The sequence below is a fragment of the Propithecus coquereli genome, unplaced genomic scaffold (genome assembly GCF_000956105.1).
Source record: "Propithecus coquereli isolate 6110/MARCELLA unplaced genomic scaffold, Pcoq_1.0 Scaffold142, whole genome shotgun sequence".
Taxonomy (NCBI): Eukaryota; Metazoa; Chordata; class Mammalia; order Primates; family Indriidae; genus Propithecus; species Propithecus coquereli.
Genome location: NW_012138525.1, coordinates 4,804,822 through 4,820,601, shown reverse-complemented (window position 1 = coordinate 4,820,601; position 15,780 = coordinate 4,804,822). Strand labels below are relative to the sequence as shown.

The 15,780-nt window shown below is 55.8% G+C and overlaps 1 protein-coding gene across 8 annotated transcripts in view; it reads left to right on the top strand.

Moving 5' to 3' along the window:
- The window catches only part of DNM1 (dynamin 1), a 43,731-nt gene that overhangs the window by 9,618 nt on the left and 18,333 nt on the right, over window positions 1–15,780 (top strand). For 5 of the 8 annotated variants that reach the window (XM_012639769.1, XM_012639771.1, XM_012639774.1 and 2 more), the window contains exons 2-10: window positions 4,507–4,580; window positions 4,838–4,987; window positions 5,323–5,526; window positions 5,836–5,934; window positions 6,028–6,188; window positions 7,200–7,342; window positions 7,451–7,586; window positions 7,730–7,797; window positions 8,889–9,027. In XM_012639769.1, coding sequence (XP_012495223.1) covers window positions 4,507–4,580; window positions 4,838–4,987; window positions 5,323–5,526; window positions 5,836–5,934; window positions 6,028–6,188; window positions 7,200–7,342; window positions 7,451–7,586; window positions 7,730–7,797; window positions 8,889–9,027 — 1,174 coding nt within the window. Of the gene's footprint in view, window positions 1–4,506; window positions 4,581–4,837; window positions 4,988–5,322; window positions 5,527–5,835; window positions 5,935–6,027; window positions 6,189–7,199; window positions 7,343–7,450; window positions 7,587–7,729; window positions 7,798–8,888; window positions 9,028–10,824; window positions 10,964–15,780 lie in introns of all 8 variants that reach the window. The other 3 variants (XM_012639770.1, XM_012639772.1, XM_012639773.1) reach the window with 1 other exon arrangement.

Genomic DNA, 15,780 nt, shown 5'->3' with positions numbered 1-15,780 from the left:
ATCTATTTCCATTTTGAAAATGTAAAGTCATCAACCCTTGGAAGGAAGAAAGGAGGAAGAGAGGGAAAGAAGAAAGCAGGACAGATGGAAGGAAGAGGAGGAAGGGAAGATGGTAATCTCTCCCTAGCAGGGAAAATGCTTGCCGTGGACAGAGCACTGACTCAATCACGAGTCCTGTGTACCAGTCCTACCCTGTCACCAACTTGCACCATGACCTTGGGCAAGACTCTTCCCCTCTTTGTGCCTCGGTTTCCACCCTGTACGATGAGGCTGATGGTGGGGAAACTGGAAGAGCTCGTCTTCACATCATTCTCTTGGTCAGCAGGGGTGTCTTGAGAGCCCCTTACAAACTGGGTGCTGGGATCTGGTGGAAAACAGGCCCAGCCCAGTCCCCACTCTCAGGATCATCAAAACATCAAGGAAAACCAGGGCCAGAACTGCCCTGCAGTGTTCAAACCTCAGCTTGAAATTCATGAGTTGTGACGTGGGCCCGCCTAGGGCCTCCTGGGGCAGTGGAACAGAGACGGACTTGTTGCCCGGGGCAGACTCACCTCCTCCCAACTGTGTTTCTTGGCCCAGCCCCTCCCTTGCCCCCTCAGTTCCCTGCTTCAGAGGGCACCTCAGAGCCCGCCCTGCCCCCTTGCCTTCTGCTTCCAGGGGCAAGATTTGGCTGGAAATATCCTCCCCCACCCCCAACTCTTCCGGCCAGCCTCCACCTTCCCACTCCGTCGCTACTGCGTGGGGCGCTGTGGTTGTGGAAGTCCAGCCTGTGTTCTCAGCATGCTCAAGAGCCACTAGTTTTTATAATCCCATTATAATAGCCACCATTTGTTCAGGCATCTGTTCAAATAAGCCTCACAGCAACCCATTTTACTGTTGTAGAAACTGAGGCTCAGAGAGGTGTGGTCATTTGTCCACAGCCACACAGCTCCCAAGTGGCAGCTCTGACATTCAATGCCGGGCCTGTCTGACCCCAGAGCCCAGCAAACAGAACTTAGAAGAGTGGCCACCACTGGGTACATGCCGAATCAAGCATGTTACTTCCTGGCACTGTTTGCGGTCAGCGGGGCCTGGGAACTGGAGTCCCTGAGCTCTGGCCCCAAATCTGGGGTCCTAGAGTAGGGGTGGGGGTCATGTTAGCCCTTTGGTGCAGTTTCTCCAGACCCCTCTGGGGGTGACAGTGCCAATTCAGGGAGCATCGGCGTTTGGAGATCCTGGGCGGTGTTTATTTCATCTTCCCTGTGCTTCAGGTTTGAAGGTGCCTCTGCAGATGGCCAGGCAAGGCCTCCCTGGGAAACCACCATCTGCTCCAAATGAGCGGGGAGCGCTGGCATGCCACCATCCCTGCCTCCCACACGGGCGTGGCACACAGCCGCCCAGGCTGGTGGGCCCGACACTTTTCTCTGGGCACCTGTTCTGTCCTCCCTAAGCAGGAGCTGGAGGCTGGATCCAGCCCAAATCCCTGCTGGGAGGGGTGCCCAGGGGGCCCTCTAACAGAGTGCTGAGGTGGGACAGTGTGTCCAGGTGAAAGGAAAGAGCCGTGGAGCTGCTGAGCCGTGCTCCTTCCTGCCAGTATGGCCGAGCACCTGCTATGTGCCAGGCATGGGCTCAGCTTTTTCCCTGAAAAGTCTCCATGAAGCCTCTTACAGCCACACTTGGTAATATATGACACCCAGTTAATATAACACTCATTTACAGCTGAGGACTTTGAGGCCCAGAGAATGAAGCAATCTGGCCAAGGGCACCAGGCTGGGGAAGGACGGATGTAGGATTTGAACCCAGGGCCTCTGCCTGGTACTGGCTCCTAACCACTGAGCCAGTGCTCCTTCAACTTGAAAGGGGACATGAAAATCACCTAGGGATCATGTTTAAAATCCAGATTCTGCCTCTCCCCTACCTCCGCCTTGAGATTCTAACCCAGCATGGCTGGGAATGTGAGTCTTAGCAAGCTGCTTGGAGAGTTCTGATGTGGGCCGTGTGAGGGCTTCACTTTGAGAACAGGGGCCATGCAGAGATGGGGCACCTCCCCACCGGGGCATCCCAAGAGATCTTGGTCTAAGAAGGGGCTCAGTCCCCAGACATAGCCCTGCCGTCTGATCTCAGCTTCCCAGAAGCTACTTGTCCTTTAAGCAGTGCCAGGGGGCAGTGGCTTGGGGTGGGCTGGCCCAGGCCCCTGCCTACCCACTGCCCTCCCCAGCTGGGCCCTGGGCTCCCCACACCCTCTATGTGGCATCTCAGAGATGTGCCACCTCCACCCCTAAGGCCCACCAGGGCTGGCTGGGCCCATCTGCTCAGGGGGAGGCCTCTCAGGGAAGAACTCCAGGGAAAGTCCATGTGTCTGTGTGGGGGCTCTCTGTGGGGAGTCCCATCCTTCCCAGCCCCTCCCACAGTTTCCATGGCAACAATAGTTGCCATGGTATTGCTGGGTGAGGAGCTGGTGGGGAAGAGGGTGGACCCTAGCCCCCACACCAACCCCAGCCTCTGTGAGAACAGATGTCCTATTTCCATAGCCCTGGGGGACCCCCAAAACTGGGGGACTGGGGGGTCACACCCCCACATGAGTCGCTGAGTAAAGGATGGGTGAGAGAGAGACAGGAAGTCCTCCCTCCCCACAGTGCTGTGCTGCCTGGCACACCTCTGTTCTAGCACACACCACACTGCATTGCATTATCTGTTTACTCGTCTGTCTCTCCTGCCACGCTGAGCTCCTCGGGGTGGGGAACTGTCTGACTCATCCTCTACCATCCCCACGGCCCAGCACAGGGCCTGGCACAGACTGAATTTAATTGAATTACATAAAAGCCAAGTCTGGCTCCTAGAGTTTGAGGTGGCACAGTTGGATGGGGAAGTTCCTAGGCGGGGGGTCCAAGAAGCACTGGGGTTTGAATCCCTGCTCGGTGCTATGACCTTGGTATGACTTTGAGTGAGTTACTTCACCTCTCAGAGCCTCAGCTTCATCTGTAAAACGATCATTTCTATATCACAGCACTGTTTTGAGGACTTGGGGGTTCAATCAGAATTAATTGAGCACCTCTTATGTGCTGAGTCCTGTCCTGGGCACGGGGACACAGAGGTAGACAGAAAGAAGCCGGTCCTTCCCTCCTGAAGCTCACAGTCTGGCAAGAACGAGAAACACTTGCCTGGCACGCAGACATGATTAATAAGCACAGGACTGACTCCTCCCCAGTAGCCTCTGCTCTCTGCATGGCGGGGAGTTGGGGGGAGGCCCCAGGAGGAGGCCTTGAACGTAGAAGCTCTGGGCCTAGTCTGTTGTCCCCAGGACCCTTTGCCCCTGACTCTGGGGTACAGGAAGACTTCATGAGGCCAAGTCAGGCTCTGGGCTGGGGCAGGAGACCTACGTTCAGCCTCTGGCTCTGTCCGAGCCCTGTATGAGCCTGAGTGTGTCTTTTCCCCTCCCGGGGTCTCCATGTGCCTCTCCATGGACAAGGCAGCTGGCTGGGTCTCTATGGTCACTTGGGCTCTGGCCCACTCCCTCCTTTCCTGGGCCCTGGGGATCCCATGACTGCCAATTCCGACAGCCTGATTACTGGAGAGGCCTCCACCCTCAGGCTGTGCCAGCCTGGGGGAGGGGGCCAGGGGAGGTGGATGAGAAGAGCCGACTAGACAGAGAGAACTAGCACTGCAACGGTCAGCCAAAAGGAAGCTGAGGTTGACACTGGCACAAACAGATGTCTGAGGTATAGACTGTCAAGTCTGGGGACAGGGAATGACTTGGGACCCCTCAGTCCAATCCTTCACAGGGGGCTGGGTCCACAGAGGGCTAAGGGCAGGGAGCTATCACTGTGGAGTCAAACAGATCTGAGTCCAGGGTCTGCTCTGCCAGATACTGGCTGTGAACCTGAATGTCTCTGAGCCTCAGTTTCCTCATCTGTAAAATGGGGATAATAACAGCACCTACCTCATGGGGCTACTGCATGGGGTCCATGAGACTCCCACCAAGCGCCTAGCAGGCAGTGGGCACTTAAGAAGCATGAGCTCTTTTCCTTGCCTCCTCCTTCCCCCTCATCCTCAGCCCCAGCCAGATGGGGCCCGGGAAGGGGAAGTGAGCCACTGTCCGTCCCCACAGCGGAAGGGAGAGGAGGAGGCACAGCTGTTTCTTAGGATCCACTCTAAGGCCACTGGACACATATGCATGTGGGACACCCCATGACTCAGTTTCTCCCACGCTCAATAGCAGTGGCTGGGTTGGGGCAGGGACTTCCTGTTGGCTCAGAACCAACAGGACATATCTGAGAGAGATCTGGGGAGTTGCTGATCTAGTCTCTTGGCAGCTCTGATGCATAAATTCTGTGACCAGGGGACTTGGGGGAGGGTCTTTTCCACCTTTCTGGGCTGCCATCTCCCCTTAGTGACCTCAAGCCCTTGTGCTAAGGTGCAGTGGGGCCAGCACTTTTGGTGGAGCTCTGCCTCTTCCAGCAGGACAGATACTCCTGGGACAGAACCCCCTCAGATCTAGATCCTCCTCTGACCCCCAACTGATTGCAGGGACTTCCTGCCTCGAGGATCTGGCATTGTTACCCGACGTCCCCTGGTCCTGCAGCTGGTCAATGCTACCACAGGTAGGTGCCCTCGTCCACCAGCAGCAGGGTCTGCCCTCCTCAGCCCTTCCCCCATCCCCAAGATGAGGTCCCGCCTTGCTTGCTGTATGACTTTGGGCCTCGACTCCCCATCTGGACAGTGGGGATAAAAATACATAACGAAGACGTGGGTAGTTCTGCTTGGGGGTTGGGGAGATCTATTACCGGTGGGAGATGGGACCCTGGTAGGTTTCCGGCCCATGATGCTACTCCCCTTCTCCTGTTCGCTTCTGGGGCAGAATATGCCGAGTTCCTGCACTGCAAGGGGAAGAAATTCACCGACTTCGAGGAGGTGCGCCTGGAGATCGAGGCCGAGACCGACCGGGTAACCGGCACCAACAAGGGCATCTCACCGGTGCCCATCAACCTCCGCGTCTACTCGCCGCACGGTGAGGAGGCCTGGCCCCGCCCCCGGCCTCCGGGACCCTCTCTTGGCTACGCCCCCTCGCTGGCACCTGCATACGCGGCCACCCTCCTGCAGGCTCAACCCTCACAGCGCCCCCTCCTCTGTGCCACCCTACCCTGAGCTCCACTCCCTGGGGCCCCGCCCCCTCTGGCGACGCCTCCAACAGGCTGCCGCCTTAGCCTGGCCCGCTGCCCTGATCCCGCCCACATGCCAACCGGCTCCTGCGCAGACCCTTCCTAAACCTGGCCCTGTTCCTAACTCCGCCCGCCCATGGCCACGCCCCTCGCCTTGAGCCCGCCCTCTCGCCGCCCTGTCCAGTGCTGAACCTGACCCTGGTGGACCTGCCCGGAATGACCAAGGTCCCAGTGGGGGACCAACCTCCTGACATCGAGTTCCAGATCCGGGACATGCTCATGCAGTTCGTCACCAAGGAGAACTGCCTCATCCTGGCAGTGTCCCCCGCCAACTCTGACCTGGCCAACTCGGATGCCCTCAAGATCGCCAAGGAGGTGGACCCCCAGGGTAGGCCCGGGCGTCTATTCTTAGCGTGAGGGGGAGCCCCACCAAGTGGTGGGATCAGATTTGTACCTTTAAAAATCATGTCGATCTACGGCCATAGCATTCCTGTACAGGCCTGATCTTGTCTTATCCCGGAAAAACAGTGTTGGCCACTCTGCGGAGAACAAGAACAGATGAGGGAGAAGAGGGGAGGCAAGGAGTGGGGTAGGGAGTGGCAGGGGGCTGAGGGGGGCGGGGTCAAGGGAGTGGGGTGCATGGGTCTGCGTGTGAGAGCGGGGCAGACGTAGACAGCCCTCTTGCTGGTGCCTGCAGGACAGCGCACCATCGGGGTCATCACCAAGCTGGACCTGATGGACGAGGGCACAGATGCCCGCGATGTGCTGGAGAACAAGCTGCTCCCCCTGCGCAGGGGTAAGTAGGCTACTCCCCTGACCTACTGCCCTGCCCTTCCCTGCGCCCCCTTCCCTGGAGGTTGGTGGCCCCTGACCTTGACCCCATCCACAGGCTACATTGGGGTGGTAAACCGGAGCCAGAAGGATATTGATGGCAAGAAGGACATCACGGCCGCCTTGGGCGCTGAACGCAAATTCTTCCTCTCCCATCCGTCCTACCGCCACTTGGCTGACCGCATGGGCACACCTTACCTGCAGAAGGTCCTCAACCAGGTAGGGGACCAGGCCAGGATGGGACCTGGGAAAGCGAGCATGAGAACAGAATGATTTAAGTGTGTTTTGAGAGTGACCAGCAGAGGTTAGCATCCCCATCATGCAGATGAACAAACTGAGACCCAGAAAAGCAAAGCAACTTGCCCATAGTCCCACAGCCAGGTAGCGGCAGAGCTTTGCTGACCTTTCTGTGTCTGGGACCTGCAAGGCGAGCCCTGGAACTCCCTGGGATGTAGAGAAGCTCAAGACCTTCTGTGGAGGGTGACACTGACAACGGCTTGGCTTTCGGGGCCAGGAATGAAGACCTTGACAGGCGACCCCAGGGGCTTCCCTAGGGTGTCTCTGTGTCTGGAGTAGGGCTTCTAGAACTGAGGCGTGTGTGTGTGTGTGTGTGTGTGTGTGTGTGTGTTGACGGGAGGGAGGCAGTGAGGAGTGATACAGACCTGGGTTCCAATCCCAGTTTTGTCACTCCCCGACTGAGACACTCTCTCTGGCTCTCTGAGCCTCTTTCTGCATCTGTAAAATAGAGATAATGGTGATCAGACCCTGTTTCACAGGGTCATTGTGAAGGTTCAAGGAGGTAGGGTGTGGGGACCTAGTGACAGTGAGTGCCAGAGCTTGAAAATTACCTTAAGGGCGGCCTTAAACCCAGAGGGTGCAAGGGAGCAGCCCTCTGGCCACCCCTGCCCCAGACATATTTGAGTTGGCCCTCATGGTCTCTAAAAATATTAAACTAGTCAAAGGTCAGGTAATTGCAAATACAAATTCAGGTCTCTGGCTTCCATTGCAGATTGAGTTAGCACTCCTTAGTTCAATTAGTACACCTCTGTGAGCACCGACTGTGAACCAGCTTTTCTCCTGCTGACCGGGGCAGCAGGGGTCAGTGCTGTGGCTGCCCTCCATGGCTTTCCATCTCACCACATCCACACAGCCCCTGGAACCCCTGGAACCCCATCCCTGCCTGGCCCTCTGAGCATCTGGCCTTGACCCTTTCCTCACCCTTGCCCTCAGCAACTGACGAACCACATCCGGGACACACTGCCAGGGCTGCGGAACAAGCTGCAGAGCCAACTGCTGTCCATCGAGAAGGAGGTGGAGGAGTACAAGAACTTCCGCCCCGATGACCCGGCTCGCAAGACCAAGGCCCTGCTGCAGTGAGGCTCCCCGCCCCCCCATCTCAGCACCATCCCAGCCCAGGGCTCTCCCAGGGCCCACTCCCCTGGGCTGCTCCTGCCCCTCAGGCCACACCACTCTCCCCCCAGGATGGTCCAGCAGTTTGCGGTGGACTTTGAGAAGCGCATTGAGGGCTCCGGCGATCAGATTGACACCTATGAACTGTCCGGGGGAGCCCGCATTAACCGGATCTTCCATGAGCGCTTCCCCTTTGAGCTGGTCAAGGTAGGACAGGGAGCCCGGGGACAGGAGGACTCTCTCTGACATGTGACCCCCCCCGGAGGCCCTAGGTGTGGGGTGGGCACTGTCTTGACTTCCCAGGTAGCAGGGACAGGCCCTAACCATCCTTTCTCTGCTTTCCCACACAGATGGAGTTTGATGAGAAGGAACTCCGAAGGGAGATCAGCTATGCCATTAAGAATATCCATGGCATTAGGCACGTATTGGGACCAGGGATGGGGGCCTAAAGCCAGAAGCAGGGGGTCTAGCACAGAGGCACAGGGAGTGGTGAAGTGGGCCCTGAGAGCCCTGGTCCCCAATCCTTTCAACCCCAACGTTCTGGCCCCCAGCTTGACAGGCTCCAGCTGGGGATGCTGGATGGGAGGCCTGGGCCACCCCCCTCCCTGAGACATGCCGGTCTTCTCTGCTGTGCCTGGGAGCAGGGCCTGAAGGCTAGCCCAGCTGGGCAGAGCAGGCTACAGGTGGCTAGGGATGCACCCTTTGGGGCTGGGCCCCGTGCCTATCCCTGGGGTGAGACAGCTCCCCCAAGTCCCACCCAGGTGGCTGAGCAAAGGTGCCCAAACCACTGGGTAGGGCCTGTGTCCTTTTTTGATGGAACAGGGCTTCTCAACGGTCCAGACCCCACTCTATTTCCCTTAGTCCAAAGTCGGCCCATTCCACCCCACCTCCCTCCATCTGGGCAAACCCCAAGCCTGCGGAGCAGGATTGGGAGGATTGGGAATTGGCCTCTGTCCTTAAAAGCTTATACCCCGCTCAGATCTACACATGTTCATCCAAAAAGTTCATTCAGCAGAAAAATTTAAAGCACCTACTATTCGCCAGGCAGTGAACGAGACCAGGATGTCCCTGCTTTCATGCAGGTTCAATTCTAAGGTTTGGCATGGAGTTTTCATACCAAAAACTGCATTCGCCAATACACAGGAAAAAAAATCTCTTCCTAGTCTTAAAATAAAATACTCTATTCCTGGAAAAGCTCTTATGGAGAATCAGTTTGGCAATTTTCAAACCATTTCTGGCCATAGAAGCTTCCATACGTGCAGACTCTTACAAGGAAACAGGACATATACATCAGACCGAGCAGACCTTGTCTTGTCCCAAAGAGCAGCGACTGAAAGCCCCTCATTTGAATCCCCCCTCCCATTTTACAGCTGGGGACCCTGAGGCCCAGAGAGCGGTAGTGGAAGGCCCCTTGGGCAGAGTGCAGGGGTTTGGGGAGGGGCCCTGCCTGGCACTCGTAGCCGGCACTGGCCTGTGACACTGTGCCCTTCTCCCGCTCCGGGCGTTCAGAACGGGGCTGTTTACCCCAGACATGGCCTTTGAGACCATTGTGAAAAAGCAGGTGAAGAAGATCCGAGAACCGTGTCTCAAGTGTGTGGACATGGTTATCTCGGAGCTAATCAGCACCGTTAGACAGTGCACCAAGAAGGTAACCTGGCGGCCCAGGCCAGCCCCCCGCCTCCGCCCCGCCCTGCACTGCTGCCAGGCGCTCCTTCCCCACGCCCCCGACTGCCTCCTCGGTAGCATGTCCAGACCTCAGCGGGTGGGGGAGGCAGGCCACCACAGACCAGGAGAGGGGGACCTTCTGAGGGGGCCTCACCCACCCCCGGCCCCCAGGCCCAGGGACCAAGGGCTTGGACATTGGTGAGACAGATCTGATGGCTGGCTGTTGACCCTGAGAGCCCACCAAGAGCTCCCCCAGCTCAGAGAGAATAGGGCCGGAGGGGACCCTGAGCCCCCTCCCTGCCCTCAGAGGTGGGGTCATCTTTGGGAGCTCCAGGGAGGGGTACTGGAGAAACCCTGGCCCTGGAGACAGGTGAGGTACAGGGCCTTCTTGGGCACTACTCTTTGGGCCTGGGTGGCCAGAGGGGTACAGAGGACCAGGACTAGCAGGCACCCTGACTCCCCACTGTCCTTCATCCTCCCCATCCTCACCCCACCTTCACTCAGGACCCTCACTCAGGGCCCCCCTCTTCCCTTCCATCCACATCTGGCCTTCCGGGGACAGAGCCTTCTCCCATCTGCTGTCATCTGAGCCTCACAGAACCAAGCAAGGACAGGGAGGACAGTACCCATTTCACAGCATGAAAATTGAAGCTCAGGAAATCAAGTGACTCGCCGGAGGTCACAGTAGCTAGGAGGTGGCGGAGCTGCTACTAGAAAGCCAGGGCTTTGGACTCTAAGTACAGTGCTCCTTGATTCCACCTCCCAGCCTCCTTTCCTTTCCTCTCCCCACTGCTGCCCTGGCCCCCTCTATCGCCACCTCCACTCTTTCTGTCTTTCCTCTTCTCTCTCTTTCCGTCTTTTGGAGCTCAGTTCCACCAGACCCCTTTGGAGGAGAGGTGAGGGATGCCCCTTGAAGAGAAAGAGAGGGACAGGAGTAGAGCAGGGAGCTGGAGAGTGGAGGTCAGGCTGCTACATTGCAACTCCAGGAGGCACCGTCTGCACTGTGGTCTATGTGAATGGAGCCCCCTGGAGTTGTGTAGTGCATGGCCTGGGCAGCTGGATGTAGCAACCCTGGTGGAGGTAGGGAATAATGCTGGGCTTTGAAGTCAGGATGAAGCAAACACAGGTGGCACTGGGAAACCTAGAATTGAGCAGGATGAGTGGGTGGGGTCCTGGCCTGTCCTGGCCTGGGCCAGCTCTTTAGGAGGACCTAAGGCTATGGACAAAGATGGCATTGGAAAAGAGAGAGCAGGCAGGTTCAGTGCAGCTGAGGAGTGGGAAGGGGCACAGCCATGGGGAGAGGATCTCAACTTAGTAGTGGTCTTGTATGGCAGCAGTCCCCAACCTTTTTGGCACCAGGGACTGGTTTCATGGAAGACAATTTTTCCATGGACGGGGGTTGGGGGGATGGCGAGTGATGGGGAGCAGCTGTAAATAAAGACGAAGCTTCGCTTGCTCGCCCACCGCCCACCTCCTGCTGTGTGGCCCTGTTCCTAACAGGCCACGGACTGGGGACTGCAGTCAGGGGCTTGGTCCTCCAGACCCTGGCCATACCCACAGAGCTCTGGGGATGCTTGGCAGCACCTGGGAGGTGCCAACCCTGGGTGGCAGCAGGGAGGGCCCAGTCCCACGCTCACAGTATCTTCTGTTCTCTCTTTCTCTGTGTCGGTGTCTCTTTCTCTTCCCCCATGCCCGTGCCATCCCTGCCCCTGGCCCCGGCCCTGCTTGGCTTTCACCCTCTCCTGCTCCCTGGCTGTCCCCACCTCCTCCCCGGGTGCAGGACGGGCCTCTTCACACCTGACCTCGCTTTTGAAGCCACAGTGAAAAAGCAGGTGCAGAAGCTCAAAGAGCCCAGTATCAAGTGTGTGGACATGGTAGTCAGTGAGCTCACGGCCACCATCAGAAAGTGTAGCGAAAAGGTATGACGGCCGCCTGGGCGGGGCTGGGCCCGGCCCTCCCTTCCTCGAGGCCATGGCCTTCTGTGGGCAGAACTATCTGCTGAGCAGGCCTGGCGGCCTCTCGGCCATTCACCTGGACCCTCGCTGGCCGGGTAATTCTTGCCTCGTGTCTGCTGCCAGCTTATGTTTCGTCTACTCGCACTCATGATCCCTCCAGGCCCCCACCCCTGCCAGAGGACTTTGCTCCAACCCAGGCATCCTCAGTGGCCCCTTTCCATCGATAAGAACGACAATGATGACAATAAGGAGTTGCCAGCTCTCTACTGAGTACCTACTATGTGCTTAGCACTGGGTTAAGCTGCGTGCCCTTACTGTGTGACTTAATCCTCTCGACAACCCTAAGAAGCGGGTAGTGTTATTATCCCCATTTTACAGATGGCAAAACAGAGTCTCAGAAAGGAAAAGCAGAGTGGGATTCAGATTAAGGAAGGTCAAGGGAAGGGGTCTGGGGTCCGGGCCTCCTGGGCAGGGGAGCTATCCCAGTCCCTCAAAACCAATTTGCCACAGCATACTGGATTACTCATTTTATGATAATCCATGCATGTTAGGGCCAGCCTCTCTTGAATTGTCTGTGACCTTTTAGACGCCTTTTCCCTATTCGTCTACTTTTGGGCATTTTGAGGATTTTTAGCCAGGTCATTTGAAGCAGTTCTTCCCAGGGGAGTGTAAGGGAATCAATTGCCAACAGGAGCTTTTCCAGAATTCAAGTACTGCCACCACCCCCACCCCGGCCCCCTGCAGACTGAACAGGAGCCCCTGGTGCTCTCCACTGAATCTGAAAAACTCCCCTATGCCGGGGGGGTAAGGGGGACATATCTGCCTTAACTTTGAGTTCCAGATTAGTATCATCTCCATTCTTTTTACTGAGCGGTGTGTTATGGAATCCTTGTATGTTGCTCTGTAAAGATTAGTCTTATGCCCTTTAACTGCTGAATTATATTCCACTGTAGACATGTGCCATGATTTATATGTGCAATGTCCTATTGACAGACATTTAGGTTGTTTCAACTTTTTGCTTTTGCTATTATAGACAGTGCTGTGGTGAACATCCTTATAGATATATTCGTAGTATTTATCCTATTGTTTCTTTAGAGCAAATTTTTAGATATAAAATGGTCAAAAGATATGAGCATTCACAGTTTTAGTAACTTTTACAAGATTAGCCTCCAAAAAGTTTTCACCAATTTATATTCTTCCAAATCTTATTTTCTGTACATTGGTTTGTTTATTTTGCTAGGTAATCACACTGTGAATATATCAGCATCCTGCTTTTTTTGTTAATAATATGTATTTAGGGGGTATTATTACATAGTCCATATAAATTTTTTTTTTTTTTTAAGACAGAGTCTCACTCTGTTGCCCAGGCTAGAGTACCATGGTGTCAGCCTAGCTCACAGCAACCTCAAACTCCTTAGCTCAAGCAATCTTCCTGCCTCAGCCTCCTGAATAGCTGGAACTACAGGCTCATGCCACCATGCCCAGCTAATTTTTTATTTTATTTTTCGTAAAGGTGGAGTCTTGCTATATTGCCCAGGTTGGTCTTGAACTCCTGGCCTCAAGCGATGCTCTAGCTTCTGCCTCCCAAAGTGCTGGATACGAGCCACAGTGCCCAGCTCTATATCGTCTCCAATTTTGCAATATTATAAATAACCTGGCAATGAACATCTTTGCAGATAAAGAGTTTTATTTTTCTTTCCCTAGGATTATTTCCTTAAGGTAGATTCCTAGAAGATTGATTACTAGATATAGACATGTAAAAACTATAGAACACTTTGCCGAATTGCATTTCCAAAGGAAAGAGTAATTGTAAAATTTTGAAAGCGACCCAAATATCCACCAGGAGGGGATGGGTAATATGTGACGTATCACACAGACCACAGAAGACTACAGCCGTTAGAAGGGCAACACAGATTTGTTTCCGTTCACATGTCTCTCCACAGTACTGAGGGGAAAAAAAGCAAGTTTCAGAAAAGAATGTATGGTATTTGGGGGCAAAATAATATATATGAATGCTAAAGTTCCAAAGTCATATTCCCCAAATTGCTAACCATTATTTTAAAAGACGGCAAGGCACGTAGGAATCTTTTCATTTCTACTTCACAAATTTTACTCATGTTCAAATCTTTTACAGTGAGTCTGTACGATTTTTGTGAGCAGAAAAATGGATCAACGAAACCTTTAAAAAGGAAAGCTTTAGGCCCAGCACGGTGGTTCACACCTGTAATCCCAGCACTTTGGGAGGGAGAGACGGGAGGATTGCTTGAGGCCAGGAGTTCGAGACCCGCCTGAGCAACATATGGAGACATTTCCCCACCCCCCAAAAAATAAATAAATAAATAAAAGGAAAGCTTTGGTCAAAAAGGAGGAAAATACTACCTTTGGCTTTTGATTTGTTTAATAGCTTGTATTTTTTCTTTACATGGCAAAACTCACCCATCTTTGTCTTTTTTTTCTCCCAAGTTTTCTAAGTTTAGCAAGCCACTTTTGCCAGAGGTTTGATAAGTGTTCAGCTCTAAACTACTCCTGAGATTAGACTTTCTATCTCTGAATGAAACCTAGGGTTTTATGTCGGGCACGGAAGGTGCTATTCAATCCTCACAACAACCCTAAGAGGGAGGGCGCCATTACTACCCCATTTTACACATAGAGAAACGGAGGCTCAGAGAGTTCTAGTTGCCTTTCCGAGGAGAGTTGGCAGGCAGGGGCTGGCTTAGAACCCAGGGCCCTGTGGCTCCAGGGCCTGTGTCCCTGACCACTAAACCAGTGGGCTCCAGGCTGACAACCCCCTCAGCCAAGGACTGAGAGAGGAAAGTTCCATTTTAAAAACTGGCTAAAAGTCCTGGAAATGCTCAGAGGCAGCCAGAATGGAAAAAGATGCTTAAAGGGAACAGAACTTCTCAAAGGGGCTGAGGCTGCCTTGCTGTGTGTGACATGTGGAAAACTTGAGAAATGTAACAGCCAGGCGGTTAGTGGGAGAATTGGTCATGCTCTTTGGCAAATTGCTCCCTCCTCCTCCTTCCCTGTCCACCCCCAACCCTCCCAACCCTGCCCTGGGAAGGAGCGCTTGGGACCACCCCAGAGGCAGCTTGGGACCATCCCAGAGGCAGCTGGTGGCGGTGACTCTGTCCATCCGAAATTCTGCCCACACTTGGAGACTACAAGGAGTGGGAGTCCCTCCTGCAGCCTCACGGGCAGTGGGGCCCATTGGGGCCCTCCAGCTGGTGTTTTTAAGCCCCTGGTCTCAGACTGCCCCTCCCCAGGTCCTCTGAGCTTGGCCACATCAGCCACACCCTTGGCCCAGCCACAGGATGGGTGGGATGTGAGCATTTCTTGTGTCTGCCTCTCCTGGGCTGGCATCCAGGGTGCTGCTTTCTCCCCCATCCTCCTGCCTCTCCTGGAGCCCCTCCCCCCCAATCTCCTTGGCCTCTGTCTTGTCCCCAGAACTACCCACTGTGACTCAGGCACACCAATCCCTAGCTCTCTTCCCACATAGGGGGACCCACCTACGGGAAGAGGGACAAGGAGTGTTCCTAGCTTTGCCCTGTTACCCCACCTGGGCCACATATGGCCACCAAATGGGGAGGGCTGGCCAACAGGCCTGGGGGGGTCCCTGTGGGTGGGCTCCCACCATCAGAAGCTCAGTGAGTCTCCCTCCCCAAGGAAGAGCTGTTCATGAGCCAGGGGGCCGAGGACCCTATGCCCACTCACCCTGGCAAGGAGGGCAAAGACATTCATCCTTCATTCATTCCCTCATTCCTTCAACATGCCCTTTTTGAGCACTGGCAGTGTGCCTGGCCGTGCCCTGGCCCCTGGCTTTGGGGCAATTACAACCCAGTTGATTTGGGGGAGGCGGGGTGCCAGGGAGACCCCTAACTCAGCTCTTGGGCAGTTGGGGCAGGCTGAGGGCACGATTCACAGGCAGAGGGGGAAGGGTCTGGAGCACCTGCCCATTCAGCCTCAGTTAATAAGAAGTGGGAAATGGGTGCTGCTGAGCACCTGAGGGAATGGGGGAGAGACAGCTTGGCCAGCCAGCTCAGAGCTGGGGCAGATGTGGCTGGGGATGATGGCGCCAGGCCGGCATGGAAAGGGAGGCGGAACTGGGTGGATTCTACCAAGAGGGCCAGGCCCAGCCAGGCCCCCGCGGGGTACTGCTCATGCTGCTGGCACCCCACCTCCGCATGCCCCCCACCCTCGCATGCCTGTGCCTGTGGCTCTCGCATGTCCTTTGGTATGACCGCTGGTTTCCTCCCCGAGCCCCCACCCTCCCCCCGCACCCCGGCTCTGACAAGGAGCATTGCCTGTTCCCAGCCTGACTCAGGAGGCCAACGGGCACCTTGGGCCCTGCCCTCCCCCGATTCCTCCCAGATGGGAATCTGGACGCTGTTCCCTACCTTATTCCCCATCTGGCTGTCCCTCCAAGCCTTTAGGAAGGCAATGGGTAGCCCTGCGGGGCAGGGAAAGGCCTCGGGAGCGACAAACGCGGGACCGACCTAGGTCCGCTCCCAAGATGGCTGCCGCGACGATGGCGGCCGCGGGGCAGGAGGGCCGTGGTTTCTCCCATGGGGAGCGCCCCTTTCCCCCGAAGTTGCCCAGGTAGGCCAGCGAAGAGGGTCTGGAGTTGCCATTTGGAACCCACACTTGGGGGAAAGCGGAGGCCGAGGCTTGGTGCCGTGGGCGTCCTGGGACCGTGGGCCTTCTGTGTGCGCCTCCCTCCCCGCGCCCCCGGCTCCCTGGGCTCTGGCGGGCTTGGGTGCTGCCGCCCGAGCCCCCGCGTACGT